This window comes from Cryptomeria japonica, chromosome 6, assembly GCF_030272615.1.
Source record: "Cryptomeria japonica chromosome 6, Sugi_1.0, whole genome shotgun sequence".
Taxonomy (NCBI): domain Eukaryota; kingdom Viridiplantae; phylum Streptophyta; class Pinopsida; order Cupressales; family Cupressaceae; genus Cryptomeria; species Cryptomeria japonica.
In genome coordinates, this window is record NC_081410.1 from 254,070,186 (window position 1) to 254,088,215 (window position 18,030).

Genomic DNA, 18,030 nt, shown 5'->3' on the forward strand with positions numbered 1-18,030 from the left:
CTGCACTTGTAAATTTTGCCTTGCCTCTACATTAATAGAATTATCTTGTTTTGTCTCCTTTCAGTTCTCATAATCTGTGTAATGCTTTTACCTTGTTATCTGAATGCATTCTCTTTGTTTTCTTGAGTATAAGTGATTGTGTTGATCCCTTGTAGATGTTATCTGTGAACTGGATTAGTTCCTCATGTTGTCTTACAATTTCCAACCTTCACTCATGCTTAGGGAGATAATTAGGATAGAAATTTGGGCATACTTGACGTAGTTTCTATTGATGTTTTATGCAGCTATGGTAGGAAGATCATAGATTCAATCTAGATGCAAACCCCCTTTACCATCTTTTAGTATCCCTTCTCATTCTCCCTTTTCCCTGTCAAATCAATAGATTAGATTTATAAATTTGGGTTGGTCCAACACTCTGCATTTGGATTGGAAAGGAAGTCAACCTTCTTGGGAGATTCAACCTCACAACAACACAAGGTCCCACACTTGAGAGGTTGTTTCCATGTTTCACAAGGTTGATGATCAAGGTTTGATCATCACAAGGTGCAAACTTTTACAACAACAATGTTATTAAGTTTTATTGGACTAACTTCTAAAGTGTTGGTGTAATAGGTTCTCCCAAAGGAGTATATTTCTATTGTGTGGTATTATTTTATCGAGGCAACCCCCTTTGTGAGTTGGTTTAATAAATTGACAATGTTTAAGTACTAGATGGTGCTTGTATACTTAATGTAGGTTTAGCATTTTGGGTCATTTTGGCATTAATCACATCACCATTGACTCCATTTTAATTTTTGGACTGGAAACGAGATTTGTCATTGGATGAACTTGTGTTGTCTTTATTTTCTTTGTCTATCTTTATGAGTCATTTAGCTATTAGGTATTTCTCAATGGTAAGTACCTTCTCTATGATCTCATCAAAAGTGTTGGAACATTGAACTTGTAATTTAGATACCATCTCTTTATTTGAATTTTGTATGAAGATTTAGATCAATTGTTTCTTTGGTACATGACATGGGCATTTGTCGACTAGGTTTCTCCATCATTGGAAGAAGAAGGTGAAATATTATCCATTATTTTTCTTGGCATTACATAAGTGTATCATGGAGATTTTATGTTTGATGTTATAGGAGAAGTGTGTAATTAACTTCTCTTCCAATTCATGGAAGCTTTTAATGCCATGTTGGAGATGCGAAAACTATTTAATATCTTGCCCTCCCTAAGGTTTACAAAAAGAGGCACATAAGATAGGTATGATTATAAGAAAACTCTAAAAAAGCTATATAAAATTATCTAATGTGTTCAAGAGGGTCCCCCTTTCCATTGTATTTGTTAAATTTTGGTATTTCAAAGTTATGGGAGAAGGGAGTCATTAGTATTGTTTTACTGAAGGGATAAGGGCGTATGTCCTCCAATGTGTAACTTTTCTTCGTTGGTCCTATGTGTTTGAGATTTGCTATTACAGATCTTGATTTTGTTGGGCCAAATTATTTGGATGTGTGTAAGATGGTATTGTTAATGGGATTATAGGTGGATATGTGATGAGTGGACATGAAACAAATTGTGAGTAAATAAACCAAGAATGGTAAGAATCCAATCACAATCAATTCAAATCACTCAATGATGCTTAATGTAATTGAATAAAAGCCAAAGATACTAAATTCATATAATCACCTTGCTTAGCTCCATTTCTCTTCAATAACACCTTGAGGAATGGCAATATAGTTGCTCTCAAAATTTTGTGCAAAGAACTTATAATAACTTTGATCACAAAAGCATAAATATTTTTGGAGGAGAAATGAGATGAATGAAAGTTATATTTATAGATTGTACTTGATATCGATCAATGGTTGAGATTGAGTAGATATATCAATGGATGAGAATGTTTGAGAGGATTTAGTTGGATATATGAGGAATTAACTAATTGCATGATTTGAGTGAACTTATTAAGAGGATGAGTGTAGTAGAGTTGTTTGATCGAAGAAGTGGGAGTGACTATGAGTGGAGTAGATAGATTAAAGAGAAGACTAATTTGATTATTGAACTAGAAGTGAGTGGGAATTGAGTTATGAGGTGAAAAATGCATAAATAATTAATAAAATATTTATTTCACATGCACATGAAAAAAAAATTATTTATTTTAGAAGAAATATATTTAGAAAAGGAGAATTAAATAATTTAAAATAATTAATTTAATTTATGGAGGAATGATTAACTAATTAAATTATTAATAAATAATTCTTTAATTAATACATAAGGGAGAATAATTGATTAATTAATTAAATAATCAAAATTATCTAGTTAATAAGGATGAAAAATGAAAAAATTAATTAAATAATTAAAAAAAATTTAATTGAAGTAGAAATGGAGGAGATTTGAATTTAAATAATAAAAAAAATATTTAATTATTATGGAAGAAGGAAAATGACAAGAAATGATGATGGGACGTGCAAGTCAATTTTAGGTGTCTTTAGTAGTCAAGTAGGATTAGAAGAGAGAGAAAATCCCAAATGACATGATACCCCACACTAAGAGACATGATGATGAAATGATCCTCCCTAATCACATGACATCCCTAACACCACTTATATTGAAGAAGACAAAGAACATACTAATAGATAGTTGCAAATATAAGGAAAAATGAAGGAATATAAATAATGAATATAAATAGTAGTTCCCATATTGAAACTAATGATTGAATATAGTGGAGAAGATTTATGATAAATATTAAAATCCTTGTTTGGCATAATCATAAGAGTTATCCCAAATATGTTGGAATTGGGGATGTTGAGAATTATCTAGAGAAGATGAAGAATGAAGAATCCTTTAAGGAGGTTACGATGGTAGCCCTAGATGTTACTTTGACAAGCAATAAAATAAGATGGTGGAAAACCCATAAAATAAAAAAATCCTCACATGGAGAAATAAAGAGATTCCAATTAAATGTAGATTTGTAAAGAAGAAATGGTTAATGGATGCCTATTTATAAAGGGGCTTCCAATCCAAGCAAACATATTAAATGTTTTAAGAAGTTCTTGAATAAATAAGGAGCAATAAACAAAATAGTATAGATCCACTTATTTTATTGGACTTTAAAGTCACTACCTCGTTCTTGGTATATACATCACAAACATAAATGACAAACAAAGGATTGGGATAAGCTAAAAGAAATTTTGTGAAATTCTTTACCTTTTGTGATCAAGATGAGAAGACACATCAAGTACATAAAAATATCCAAACTCTTGTCACATTCTCGATAGAAAAGGAACAAAGTAAAATTGAGAGGAATAACTTCAAGATGGTGCCACAAGAGGTTACAAATAATTGAGAATCTACCACGTTCATGTTACAAGGAATATTAGTGATATTACCCAAAGTTTTTCATTTTCTACATATAAACAATTGGTCTAAAAGGGATGCACAAGAAACCAAAGAATATAAAGGTGGAAGTGGAAGAAAAATATAAGATTTCGATCACTAGAGACATAAAAGCTAAAAGAAAAAGGTCATGACAAATTATTTTTATTGATAAAATTAAGGTAAAGATAAAGATACTTCCATTAATTTGGAAGTATGATAAGTGGCAAAGTAAAGGGGTTTCATAGAATATAACCCCATAAGTAAAGAATAAGGATAAAGACTACAATGGAAACATTTAGGCATAACATGAATTTCCACTCACATAAACGAAGAACCATGGAAAAAAATGAAAATTATGAAAGATACAAGTGGTTTAACCAAGTTGTCTTAAGGAAAAGACAAATTTTTAGGTTGAGGGAGAATTTTGGCAAGATATAGAGGGTTTTGAGCCACCACAAACATAATTTGGGTCATTTTTAGACTAATAAATCCATTATATACCACTTAAATAGCCTTAAAATACCTCTGTAAAAGTGTAAAATATTTTAGAAGAAAATGTAAAGTCGTGTGTATAATGATAATTAAGTGTTATAATGAAAGGATATGATGGAAGAGACTACATGAAAAAGAGAAAAGTGGGAGATATGAGTATGGAAACAATGGTATGTGAGAATAAGGAAGTTCATAAATGAGAGTAAATAATAAGTAATTAATTATAAGACATGTATAAGTCATTAAAATATATTAATATATGATTTTTTGGACATATACATATGACTATATATAGTTTATAATAATCTAATTTGTATATATTGTATATCTAAACTCTCCCTATTTATTGAATCACAACAAGGTTTACTACATGTAGAAAAATATCATACCTTGGACTTCAGTAAAGTTTTTTTTGTCAATAGGAAGCATGTTTAGTTTTCTATTTTTCAAGATGTGTCAACTTGAAAATTAGCAAAAAAAAAAATATTCATTACAACTTTGACACAAAAGTACCTTTACTAATGCATGATCTTAGCTAACTTTCTACTATATCAATTTACAAAATAGAACTCAAAAAAATGGGAGGGAGCACACTTAACGGTATCTTAACATTTTTGTGAGAAAGACATGACAAATTTGTGTTTGTCAACAATTGACTCTCCTAATCTCCATCATTTTAAAAATAAATCAATAGTTTACAAACTAGATAATGAGAACTAGTAATCTTATTCTTATCATATCTTAAAAACTTGAGCTTAGGCATCTTGAATTGCTCATTAAAGTTTAGTTTTTGTCAATTTTAAGAAAAAATTGTTCACTTTTGATCCCATTTCCATACAACTATCCATCATTGTTAAACCTTTTAGACTGACATAGACCAATGATTGAGAAGCAACCTTTGAAACGTTGAGGAAGATCAATGGCTAGTGGCAATAGATAGTCACAAATATTTGAGCATCTTGATTACCTATGGTATTTAAATTGATTACTATGAATGAAAAGTTGTCAGGTTACTCCTATTGGGATATAAAATTCTAATATTAAGTCTCAATATTTACAATGTTGCCAACTACCATAGGGATCCATGTGGAGAAATATGATTTACTCTTTTTAAGAAAACATGCTATGATAAATTCCATGTTTTTTTGTTGCATACAATGATAAAAAGCCACATACTTTACATTATTAAAACTTTGTCACCTTTGGTATGTTATGCATTAACCTCCAACGAAATCAATGATCACCATTAAGTTGGCATTATTGTCATTGATGTCAAAAGGATGTCAAGGGAGCTTGCAGTGATGCAGACAATAGTCGCATATAAGGATGTCAAATGGTTGCAGTGATAACATGTAGGTTATGTTGTGTAGGGGTTTCGACCAGATTCATCGTCATGGTTTCAGCCATATTTATCATCTTCACATGTCGGTCATGTCGGCAACAGTCACCGAGTTGATTTCCACATGGCAACAGTTATTTGGCTCACATGTATTCATGGGTTCCATGTTGTGTTCATGTGCAAGGAAGAGACCATGCGGGTTAACTTTGATGAAAAGAAAATGGTGTTCCCCTTATTCTGCAACATGTTGATTGAGGGTTAAATGTCATGTGGGATAACTTAAGTTTGTTGAATAAAGGTGGTCCCTCTTATCCCGCGGTGTCAAAAGTGACTAACAAAAGTCACGCGGGATAAGAAACTAAAGGGAAGATTGCAGATTCCCTTATCCCACACATATTAAGATGCTCACAAAATGTCATATGAGATAACAATTAACAAGGGCAAATAAGACACCTCGTTATCCTGCGTCATGCAAACTTGAAGAGAGATTGGTTTCACAGGAAAAGAAATCAAAGGGAGATTGCTTAAAGACGCTTATCTCGCATGAGACAAGGGTGATGTCAGTGGGCCCGTGGGATAAGAAAATAAAAGGAAGTGAAGGGCCTACTTATCCCACGTGACCAAGTTGGGATGTGAAGAAGCCCGTGGGATAAGGAAAAGTGAAGAAGGCATTGAAGGGTCCGCTTATCCCGCGTGGGTCAAAACGCACACAAAATGTTGCACGGGCTAACAAGTGAATGCATGCCATGAAGAAAAATGTATCCCGCACAAAGTAAGAGGCTACACAAGGTTCGCACAGGATAACAAAAGTAAAGTGAAAGATACAAAGGAAATCCTTATCTCGTGAGGGTTCACAACAGTAAGAAAATTGTTGTGGGATAAGAGTATAAGGGAAAAAGAAAGGTTTCCTTATCTCGTGCATCCCCACGGTGATAAGGAAAGGGTTGCAGGATAAGAAAGCAATAAGGCAAAGGACAAAGGCTTATCCCACGTAGGTTAAGAAGCTACCCATATGTGACATGGGCTAATAAGGAAAAGCGAAGGCTTCTTGAGAATAACATAAACTTATCCCGCATGAGTAGAACATACATACGATGTGCATGGAGTTCAATGGAACTGAGCAGTCCAATTTTCCACATGAGCATTGACCAAGTTTGACTCGACGACGTGGCATGTACATAGTGAACTAGAGGACACCTGTCAAAATGATGAAAGGGTATTTTGCCAATAGAATTGAAGATTGTGATCGACTTTGCGACCATGTCTACAAGCCGATAGACTCAGAGGTCCACGTGGACGATTGACCAGGATTGACCAAGTGACTTGGACACTAAATAAGAAGATGTCTGCATGCCTATAGGCAAAATGATATACATGGAAGTTGACCATCCTTAACCATCTGATCTGGACAAAGAATATGAAGACATGAGGCTCCCTGATGAACAAAGAATGAATCAGATATGCAGAAGTCGGTGACGGTGGATTTCAGTGTGGTAGTTGTCAAAATTTTCAGACAGGATGAAAGACGCATTAATGGTGACCGAGTTACAGGCAGGATGTGTGGCTCAAGGAAGGATTGCAGATCGTTTTGGGTAGATGAAGATTACTAAACTTAGTAATCCAAGTACAGAGAATGATCTAAAGACAAACATGATACATTTAATTTAGGTAGCTGATCTGAGATCTTATTCAGGACAGAGAATAAAATCTCTCGAGTTACACACCTCCAAGACAACCAACTTGAATAAAATATTCAAGATTGTAGTAGAAGAAAATTTTTATGTGTACAAAGTTGATCTAATCCAACAGTAGCTGTAAATGTGATTCGACACTGGTTGGTGAAAAATAATGATATCTGAACAAGTTGATCGATGGTGTGAAAAGAGAGTATATACAATGTGTTGAAGAGAAGTGTGTTGTTGTGGTGAAGTATAAAGAGTGTTGTTGTTGAGAGAAAGATAGAGTGTGTTTCTGCCAAGAGAAAATAGAGCAAGAATAGAGCATTCTGGAGAGTAATGTTGTAGCAGAGAGAAGAAGATAACCAGACAGAGGAAGGAGGAGAAACAAAGGAAAAACTTCAGCAGGCAGAGAAAGTCATTCTCATGATATGAGAAATTTGTAAGTGTTACAAAACTCATTTGTAACAAGGCTTTGTCATTGCATTGTAAACTTGAACAATCACTGTAAATCTCTGAGCGGGTGCTCTGAGAAGGGGTAGGTGCTCATAAAATCAGGAGTTGGTGCTCCTTGGGTTGGTGCCCTAAAAGTTTCAAGGGTTGGTGCCCTAAACTTTGTAAACTGTTATTTACTGTGAGGTTGGATTGGAGCAATAGACTCCAACAGCTATTCTCACTGAGGTTTTTCCCACATTGGGTTTTCCTCATACATTTGGTGTTATGTGATGTGCTCTTGTGTGGTTGTAATTATGTTTGCATTACATCCTTAAAATATGCACATTGAACTTAAAAGTTTTGAAATACACTGATTCACCCCCTTGCGCCCCCCTCCTCCCCTCCCCCCTTCTTCACATTGAATGCGGAACACAATCTATAATTGGTAATTGGCGGATAAAAAAAATCAAGCTTGACACTTGAAACCTATAGTCTTTAAATTACCCACTATGAATGAGCAAATGATACATAGCCTCCTTCAAAAGGTATTAAGTGCTCAGGGGTTGGTGCTCCTTGGGTTGGTGCCCTAAACTTTGTAAAATGTTACTTACTGTGAGGCTAGATTGGAGCAGTAAATTCCAACAGCTATTCTCACCGAGGTTTTTCCCACATTGGGTTTTCCTCGTACATTTGGTGTTATGTGATGTGCTCTTGTGTGGTTGTATTTATGTTTGCATTACATCCTTAAAATATGCACATTGAACTTAAAAGTTTTGAAATACACTGATTCCCCTCCTCCCACCCCCTTCTTCACATTGAATGCGGAACACAATCTATAATTGGTAATTGGCAGATAAAAAAAATCAAGCTTGACACTTGAAACCTATAGTCTTTAAATTACCCACTATGAATGAGCAAATGATGCATAGCCTCCTTCAAAAGGTATTAAGTGCTCAATCAAACAATATTGAGTTTAGCACCTTTGAACCAATTATAAAGTTGTATTATTTTTCATATATTTAGCACCTAATACACTAACCTCTAATAAGGTCAATAAACAACATTGAGTTGAAGATAAAATGAGTTATACATATAAATATACCATGATATGAACATGTAAACCACAATGTGTACCTAATTAGAAAAATACAATCAATATACCACAAGTAAACTCTTTGTAAACTTGTAATGTATACCAAGAGTTTACTTGCAATATATACAAGAGTTTACTTGTGATAGCCCACAATTTATGACTTGTACATTTTGTAAGTAGATTACAACAATAGTAACTTAAAGATAGAGTAACCATCAATTAGTTAAGATATGATGAAAAGAAAACAACTTTAAGTAACAAGTCACTTTCATATGAAAAAAGTTCATTAAAAGATGCTAAATACAACCTAATTGCACATGATTAAGATGATTGAAAGTTGAAACTAACATTATCTAAAATTCTTTAATCCAAATACCTTTCAAACATGGGAGAGTAAAGCTATGATGGCCATCAAGTAGAAGGACCCCTAGCCTAGGTTACAAGCTAGCCTGGGCTGCAAGCTACACAATCAGATGGACCACTTAGTAAGAAGAGGATAAGGATGAACCCACGGTTCCCCAAGAGACTCATCTTTCCACAGCTCTGTCTAGCGTGCGGACATGGTTTTACCATGCCACCCTAGTTTGCAAAGTGGGAAAGTGGGGGCGGAAGAAGATTTGGATGGAGGCAGCAGGCTTATCTTCTCCTTTATTTTAAAATTGTATGCGATCTTGACTAAACCAGAGGGCAAAGTGGGGGCCATGTCGTATAAAAGAAGATAATAGCGAATCTAAGCTGTAGCTTTAAAAAATTCGCGCCACTTACACTTATCCCTCTAAGTTTATCCTGTGACATCACCCATTGGACCCCATAAGCCCTTCATGGTACCTTCCACTCTCTGTAACGCATCATACTATTTAACTAACAAATTTTCTTTACATTACCACCAAGTTTTTGCAAGCTCTTTCTCTTTACAGGTCTTCTTCATTGAACAGATGGTCATTGAACTTTAGGGCACCAAGTTGAGGTCTTTCCTTGCACGATAAGTCAGATGTGTTGCCATTTCAGAGACACCCAATTCAATTGAAATGAAGCAATTGGTATTTATCAGTTTGTTTTTGTGATCGAGGGTTAGGAGGCAGGGGTGAGATCGTGGGTTTTAACAATCCTGAAACGTATGGTGGATTGCAAGGCCAAGTCGACCTGTGCCTGGAGGTGTATCACAGAGAATGGATGCTTCGTCCCCAATGAATCCACCAAACAGCCATGGGACCATGGATGAATCCTCTGATTCGGACTCCTCTTTGATTTCCTTTTCTTCATGCGCCTCTGATGACATTGATGACTCCTTTTCCTCCACCTCTTCTGATGGGCCTCTCTATGAAATGGATTCTCTCAGAGCCAACCTTCCTTTCAAGTAAGTTCCATCTGCTTGCAAATGAAAATAAATAATGATGGTGTCCTGTTTATTCTGATATTTGTGTTGGGGTTTTGCTCTGGTACTAAATTTCTTGTTTAATCTGTAATTATTCACTAGGCTTCTTGTTTAAGCTTCAATTTTTGTTGTGTTTTGTTAATAAGGTTTTTTTTTATTTATTATTTCTGCTTTTCGTAATTCCTTTTTCTCTAAACTGCAATTTTTGTTGGGTTTTGATTTCCTGCCAATTGGATTGCTTTTGGTTTTAATTGTATATATTTTTCAAATGATAATAGTTTGTTCAAATTTTATTTCCTTATTTTTCTTGTTTTAAGGTATCCAATTCATGACTCCTTTCTGATGATGATCCTTTCTAATGAATGTGATCTGAAATGATAGGTGAAAAATATATATAGTTAAAACTAAAAGTAATCATAAAAACTCTTCGTGAAGCTCTTTACTTACTGTATTGTCTGTTTTTGGTTCTTATTTATTTCCCTTAAATTCTATCATCCAATTCATGACTAGCTTCTTTCTGATCACTGAGTGTAGTCCGAAAGATTATGAAAAATATACAATTAAAACTAAAAGCAATCATACAACTCTTTACGAACTGTGGAATACTCAATTCAACTTATCTTAAATTGTTTATTCAGCTTTGCTTAATCTACTGTATTTATAGATTTCTTTATTTATTCCTCCATATAGATTAATTATATCATCCAATTCATGACTCTCATCCAATTCATTACAATACGATCTAAAATATTGATAAAAATATATACAATTTGAAAGCAATCATACAACTCATCATGAACTGTCTCAACTAATCTTAAATTGTTGTTGAACTTTGAATCTACTGTCTGCTTTTTGGTTTCTGTATAATATGCAGTTTTCTTTTGGGTCTCTCTGTGATCTGCTGTTTTCTTGGGTTTTTGTTTGATCTATGATTTGGATTTGGGTTTTGCATGTAACCCACTATGGGCTACTGGGTTCTGACTCTAAAGCTACTATTGGTAACTTGGGACTGTTTTGTTTGATTTAGAAAATCTTGTTCTTTTGTTTTTCCTGTCAGCTGCAAATTCCTGTTGGATTGTTGGCCGACGGGCGAGTCGGTAGTTGAGGTGTTGCCTTTGGTGAGCTACGGTATTAACACTTGGGTTTATCTATATGTACATTATCAAGAGAGAAGATTTGTTTATGGGATCTAAGTCTGTTGGAACGTTGGTTTTGTTTTTCACAGGAGGGGGCTGTCCAAGTTTTTCGCCGGGAAATCTCAGTCGTTTACATCTTTATCAGAGGTGAAATGTTTGAATGATCTAGTGAAGCCCGAAAATCCCTACAAAAAGAAGATGAAGAGTTCCCATAGTTATGGTGGTCTCCTCAATTGCCAGTCTTACCCACCCCAGAACGCATCCCGATGCATTAAAAAGAAGCCTCACAAGGGCAATTCCACATCCCCTAATAAGGGCAGTTTGATTCCCAATAACAGGCCCCCTGTTACTCCTCTGAGGAACAGATAAGATGAGAAAGCAATCTTTAGTTGGCTGGTCTAATAGTATCTCACTTGTTACAAGAGGATACTTAACCAAGCTCTTCTTTCAGTAATTTTCTTAGCCCTTTTCTGTTGAGAGAGAAGGAAATGCTTCAAGGCAGTCGATGTGAATGTATATAATTTAACTGTGTACAAAAAAGGCAGATACACTAATTTTCTGTATGGCAATGCTTATAACAATAGAGGGATGGAGCAATTCAAGACATATGGAACAAAGGCTGCTAAAATGGGAAAAAGCAAGAGGTTACCTGTGCTAATTACACTACTTTTTAAGGATCTTGTTGCCAAACAACAGAAAAAGCTCCACCACGGTTGTGATGACATGGGAAACATTTGTTGGCTGCATAAATTATACCCATAGGTATTTAGTATTGTAAAGAAATAAATCACAAGTTTTGCAGAGTTTGGACTGAAATTATTTAAAATAGATGGTATAGATTTTAAATGATAAAATACTGGTTCTTGGTTCTTGGTTTTTGGTTGATGTTGTTTTGATTGTGATGAATATTGTTATAGCAGGTATGAGCTTTCCATAGTTCATCTAGAATGTGCACAAGAATCTCTGGAAAAAACTCTGTATGCTTTTAGAATCAATGTTTCTGATTGCACTTAATATCTAAGAAGAAAAATCAATATTCTTAGTGCATATATTTATATCTTAAGAAAAGGAGATTAAATAAATAACCATCTTAAAATAAAGAAGTAGTTTTTTTCATATTAATGGATACAAATTTGAATCTAACTCACAAATTTGAATTTAATGGCTGATTATTTTGCATCTTCATGTGGGTGTCTAGACCCTCAATAGTACATGAGTATGTCAAGAAACTGAGGAGTTTGATAGCCAAGGATGATTCTCCTTTAGTCATACCCTTTTTACTTGTTTGATGACTTAGCATTATGATGGAAGATGACAAAAGTCATGCATTATGCCGAGAATTTCAATACAATGTTGTCACAAAAGTATTGTTTGACGTTCTCTAGTGCGCAAGAGGTATACTAATTATGTATAAAAAAATTCATGATATTCAAATTAGGGTTTACATAACATTGTATGATGCAATTCTAATGTTTTTACACTTGAGCTAGCTCATAAGGTTGGTTGGAGATAATTGTTTATAAAATTTAAATTTGAATTTTGAAATAGCTAGGATTAATTTTGCAACAACAAATCTAATCATAGTAGTAGATGTATAAACAACTAAGACATCTATTAACTTAGTGGTGGATGGATAAGCATAGGAGCAAGGTCAGTCCCTAGGGATGAGTAGGAGATAGAGTCAAGCTCAAATTGGGTTATTGCCATCTTCTACATAAAATACATTGCTTTATATGCAAGTCATTGCATTAGTGACAATTAGGTCAAATTGAGTCCAAAACCAGTTTGCATTACATGTGAAGTATTATGAAAATATATGTAAAAATAAAACAAGCAGCCAACTTGAAAACAACTTTTTAGAGTCCTAAGAAGAATATATAGATAAGGATGACAATTTTGCACACTTCTTCACAACAATTATTTCACCAAGAAACTTGCAAATGGAAAAATAAGAAGCCTCCATGCTTAGCATATGTTAAACATTTTTAAATAAGAATGATTATTAAACCATCCAATCCACTAACAACACGTAAGGTATATTTCTACCTAAAACATAAACAAGATACTACACGGGGATAGGAAATAGGATACTACTATGGAGCAAGCATATGATATTGCTGAAAGTTGCTATAAAATTTTACCTCGATGAAAGTAGGATTCTACTTAGTGGTAGCAAATAAGGCACTAACATGGGACAACAATAATAAGGTATCATGTGGAGCAACTATAAACATATTAACAGATAGTCATCAAAGAGTGTTAGTGATAATATATGCCCCTTTCAATTGATTATAATTATACAAAGGCTACAAGCAATTTTGATGGAATGAAAAACTAATAATAAAATGTTGTGATCTTGTATAATCCAATATATAGGAATATAAACATATCATCAAATGACAATCATGTATAATGATACAAGACAAGGTGCCCCTAATAAGGGTCATAAAAGTAATGATACCAACTATGAATGTTAACTAGGGATGATGTATGAATAGAGAAGTACAAGATGTTATCACGATTTGCATTGGTAGTGTAATCATCATAACTTTGTTAGTGAGATATAATCATGGCTAGCATAACCATGGGAGCCTTAAGTTATAAGCTCAGTACTTGTAGAAGAAATGTAATTGCTATAAGATAAAAACATGTGATTGTAAACATGTAAGCATATAAGGAAAGTGTGCATAGATATTAAAGAGAATTAAAATGCCTCTAATGTTGCTCCTAAAGAGAAGAGTACCTAAACAATTAATCAATAAGAGAATATTCTCTAGATCCCTATAATTGCATAGTTGCAATAAAATAAAAGAGTTCCCCTAATTGACAATTATAATCAATGGTATTGTAATAGTTGTTTCATATAATCGTGGCTGGATAAATGATGTTCAATCTCAAAATTTACGTAAGCATCATAGGTTGTAATTATATTTATGAAATCTGATCTTACAATAAGAAATACAATCATGAGGTACCCCTACGAATATAATGTGTGTGTGTGTGTATAAACTACAATGGAACTGTTGTAAGGTGTAGTAATCAAAACAAGAAGAGAAATCCCATGGTTGTGTATTTAGATCAATGAAATCACTAACTATAACTAAAGATGCACCACTAAAACTTTAGATCTATATGAATCATAGTCACCACAAGAACCTTTTTTCTTCTTATGCTCCACTAACTATTTATTTGTATCATTTTGTGTCTTCATATCATTAGGATGTTGGTATTTGCATAAAGATTGTATTAATGAAATGTTATGTTTCCATTGATGTCAATTAACCGGTAATGATGTTGTTATAATATTATTTTGTAATTGGTAGGAAGAGCTAGTGAAGGGAACTGTAACTAGTAGGTGAGTTTGTGGAGTGAACCGAGAGTTGAACTAGTAAACCCTACCTATTTTTGATTAAGTAAAAACAGGTTTTAAGGGACCCGAAACCCAATTACATTCGAAAGATATTCAAGAAGGAAACAAAACAAAACAGCTGCAAAAGACCAGCAAAAAAACCAGCAGTAGAGAAAAGGACAGCAAGAGGCCAGCAAGAAATTGACCCCAAGCCCAAGATTACAAGAAAATTAAAAACTCTTCATGGTTTCCTCTGCATTCTACACCAAGAGCATCATTGCCTTGGCCGCTTCCCTCAAGTCGGTGTTTTCCTGAACAATCTAACTCTTTCATTTTCGTGTCCTTCTCAGCAGTAGTCTGCCTAGTTCTGTGCCTAGGGGTCTGGTGGGTTAGGTTGGAAGTTGGAGCATTTTCTATAATTACCAGGTTCTTCTCCTGGTTTTTCTTTTCCAGATGATCCACCAGCGCATTCATATTTTGGGAAGAAACTTTAAGGACCTGGAGGTTGTGGTTCATAAGGTTTTTCAATGCTTTCTCATTACGAGCCATCTGGGTGTTGACGTTGTCTTTGTCCTCCTCCACCTGTTCTTTCATGGTTTTAATAACATCCTCCAAATGTTTCAGGTCACCTTTTATCAGATCTTTCTCCAGCCAGTCCTCCATTTCCATTTTCTCCTCCGCTTCACTGTTTTCCATCTCCTCGTTCTGTTTCCCAGAGTCAGACATCTTAATCAGCTTATTGATCTTATCTTCTAGCTCCCTTTGCTTACCCTGCATGCTGGTGATGTTTTCAATAACCCACTTCTGAAAATTGAAGAATTCAAGGATGCAATTGCGAGCGGTGTCCAGGATGGTATCCGCAGAGTCCTTGCTCTGTTAAGTCTCCTTGGCATTAGGGTTATCACCCTCCTTAGGATTCAGAGCCTCATTCTCACTTTTCGAGCCCTTAGGGTTGGAGTGAAGATTCTCAGAATTTCCCCCTTCCTCCCCTTCACCATAATTCTCCTCCTTGTTAGGCTCCATTTCAGTATCAGTGTCCTTATCCTTTCCCTCTTCTTCATCACAATGCACATCCTTTTCTTCATGCTCTATTTCAAACTTCCTTTTTTTATGGGTAGGGGTGCTGGGCTCCCCATTCGAATCATAATCTTTGCATTTCTTAGATATCTGAGCATTGATGATCAAAGGATCATCCTTGGTTGCCCTAGCCTTATCCTTAATATATTCATAAATAAGTAGAATGAGTCCCTGGTGTGCTAAAGGATAAGAGCTGGGCTTTTTGGCATGGTCGGCAAGGCTCTCGTTTAGAGAGGAGGCTAAATAGAAGGGCAAGGATATTTTAGCCCCATGGCGGAAGTGGTTCAGGATAGCAAAATGATAGTTATAAATTTTTGTAAATCTGCCATCCATAGTCAAATATTCCATTAAAGCCCTAAGAACTTTTTGCCAGAAAGGCTTTACCTGTTGGGGGGTGTGGTATGATATGTCTCGCCAGGTTGCCCTTCTCATCCTCCATCTTAGGGAAATTTTTGAAAGCCTCAACGGCATACTTCCTATCCCTATAGAATTTAGTCCCCTCCATCTTGAGCCCCGTGACCTCCGCAATAAAATTTTCATCGATTTGCCAAATCTCCCCAAACAGGGTAGCCCTGTTGTTGCTCCAGCTTTTAGCGAAACCGTAAGACACAGAGTTTCTACTACCATGGAGCTTCTCCATATAATCAATGAAGCCGTGTCTGTGGAGCCTTCTCCAAACCTTTCTTTCGCTCTTCCAATTCTCACAACCTGAAGGCTCATTCCTATTTAGGTTACCACCCATTCTGATTTCCAGGTAAAGATACCCTCTGCTGCAATTCTCAATTTGCGGATAAAGCTCTGAAAACTTGTTATTTCTGGTTTCCCCGTGTAAAGACTCTTTCGCAGTTTTGAGATTGCTACTCATGTCCACACAAACCCAACTATTATTACTATTATCTTTCACACACATATGATCTTGGTTATGATGTCAAGAAACACTCATCATTTGGCAGTTAATCCGCCCCCAAAATTTGTCATTGGTACTCGTTCCCCAGAAATAAATCATGAGATTAGCTTGATCCATTGAGGCGATCAAAGTATAATTGCTCCTTTATCTCCCGCTTGATGTGATTTTCTCCTATATATTTGACATCCTTCTCCAAATTGACCCCTTCATTGGCAAGGATATCTGCAACCTTATTGCCCTCTCTAAAGGTATGAGTTATAATAATGCTAACATAGTTATTTAGAATATCTTTAGCATTTTTAATTAAATTGGCAATATTCCAGGAAACAAAACTAGTACCTTTAAGGGCTTGTATGATGTTTACAGAGTCCCCTTTGAGCCAATTTTTTTTGAATTTGAATTCCTGAGCTAGCTGGAGGCTCTTTAGCATTGCCAGAGCTTCAGCCACATGGTTATTTTTGGTTCCAAAAGGAGAAGCAAAAGAAACAATGCAAATTCCTTGAGCATTTCTAATAACTCCCCCTCCACCAGCCTTTCCAGGGTTCCCTTTAGCTGCCCCATCAAAATTAACCTTTATCCAGTCATAATCAGGAAACCTCCATACAATGTTATCTCTCTTCTTCTTATAGTCCGATCTGTAGATCTTATGTATTAGGTTCCATTTAGTAAGGATGTCTTTTTCCATATCATTCATATCTGTAGTAGACCATTGCTGATTATTCTTGTGAGGAATGTTGATGTTCTCCTTTATAGCCCTGCATATTTTTTCAAAGACCACCTGAGTATTACACTTAACTTCCCTAAATATCCTGTTATTCCTTTCTTTCCAAATGCCCTAGCATATCATGGGGAGGGTCAAAGACCACAGGTTCTTGATGATTTGGCATTTGGTAGGAAAACTCCATTGCCAGATGATATCCTTGATGCTCTTGTTCATGACCTAGTTAATTTTCCATTTTTCCCACACTTTGCACCAAATATCCCAGGTGAAGGAGCAGTGGAAAAATATGTGATCAACTGATTCCCCCTCCTTCTGACAAAGCTCACATCTATTAGGGAATTTGAAACCCCTTTAGATTAAATTGTCAAGAGTAAGGGTGCTATTATGAGAAGCAAGCCACAAGAAAATGTTGACTTTAGGGATCAAGATGTTGTTCCAAACTTTGCTCCAAATGGGATTGCTGGTTTGAGAGAAAGTGTTTTTATAGGTAGAAGCAACCGTAAATTCACCTTTAGGATCACTTTTCTAGAGGAAAACATCATCATGGCTTTTGTTAGGAGAAAAGGACAACAACTCCTTCTGGAGAGAGGAAAATCCAGAATGGAGGTCATAAAGTCTAACCCACTTATTCTCCTTCCAATAGTCACATACCATAAGCCCAAACCTCCTTTTACACTCTTCAATAATTTGACTGTTGTTTTGATCATAAAGGGCTTCATTCTTCATCCAGGGGTCTTCCCAAAACCTTATTCTGTCACCTTTTCCAAGGACCCATCCAGCCCCAACTTTTGCCACTTTTATGGATTTGGTAATACTATTCCAGATGAAGGATCTAGCAGGGATATCTTTAGAGTTAAGTATCCCTTGGATAGTCTGATTTTGAATGTATTTGTCAAACCAAATTTGATTCCAATCTTTCTTAGTGTCATAGGCTCTCCATAACTGTTTGGCAAGAAGAGCTTTGTTAAAGGTTTTTATAACTTTAATCCCCAACCCTCCTTTGTTCTTTGGTCTACACACTTTGTCCCAGGCAATCAAAGGTATTCTCTTTTTTTCTTCCACTCCTGACC

At 35.2% G+C, this 18,030-nt stretch overlaps 1 protein-coding gene across 3 annotated transcripts; it reads left to right on the forward strand.

The window, feature by feature from the left end:
• Positions 1 to 8,983: 8,983 nt before the first annotated feature.
• LOC131037338 (protein OXIDATIVE STRESS 3) lies at positions 8,984 to 11,777 on the forward strand. Of its 3 annotated transcripts, none has more exons than XM_057969455.2 (3): positions 8,984 to 9,752; positions 10,828 to 10,888; positions 10,996 to 11,145. In XM_057969455.2, exons 1-3 carry the CDS (start codon positions 9,565 to 9,567, stop codon positions 11,068 to 11,070), a joined length of 324 nt encoding a protein of 107 aa, XP_057825438.1. In that variant the 5' UTR covers positions 8,984 to 9,564; the 3' UTR covers positions 11,071 to 11,145. The 3 variants fall into 3 exon arrangements, with proteins under 3 accessions (XP_057825438.1, XP_057825441.1, XP_057825435.1); XM_057969458.2 differs by having other exon boundaries at positions 8,990 to 9,752; positions 10,828 to 10,898; positions 10,996 to 11,777; XM_057969452.2 differs by lacking the exon at positions 10,828 to 10,888 and having other exon boundaries at positions 9,107 to 9,752; positions 10,996 to 11,777.
• Positions 11,778 to 18,030: the final 6,253 nt, after the last annotated feature.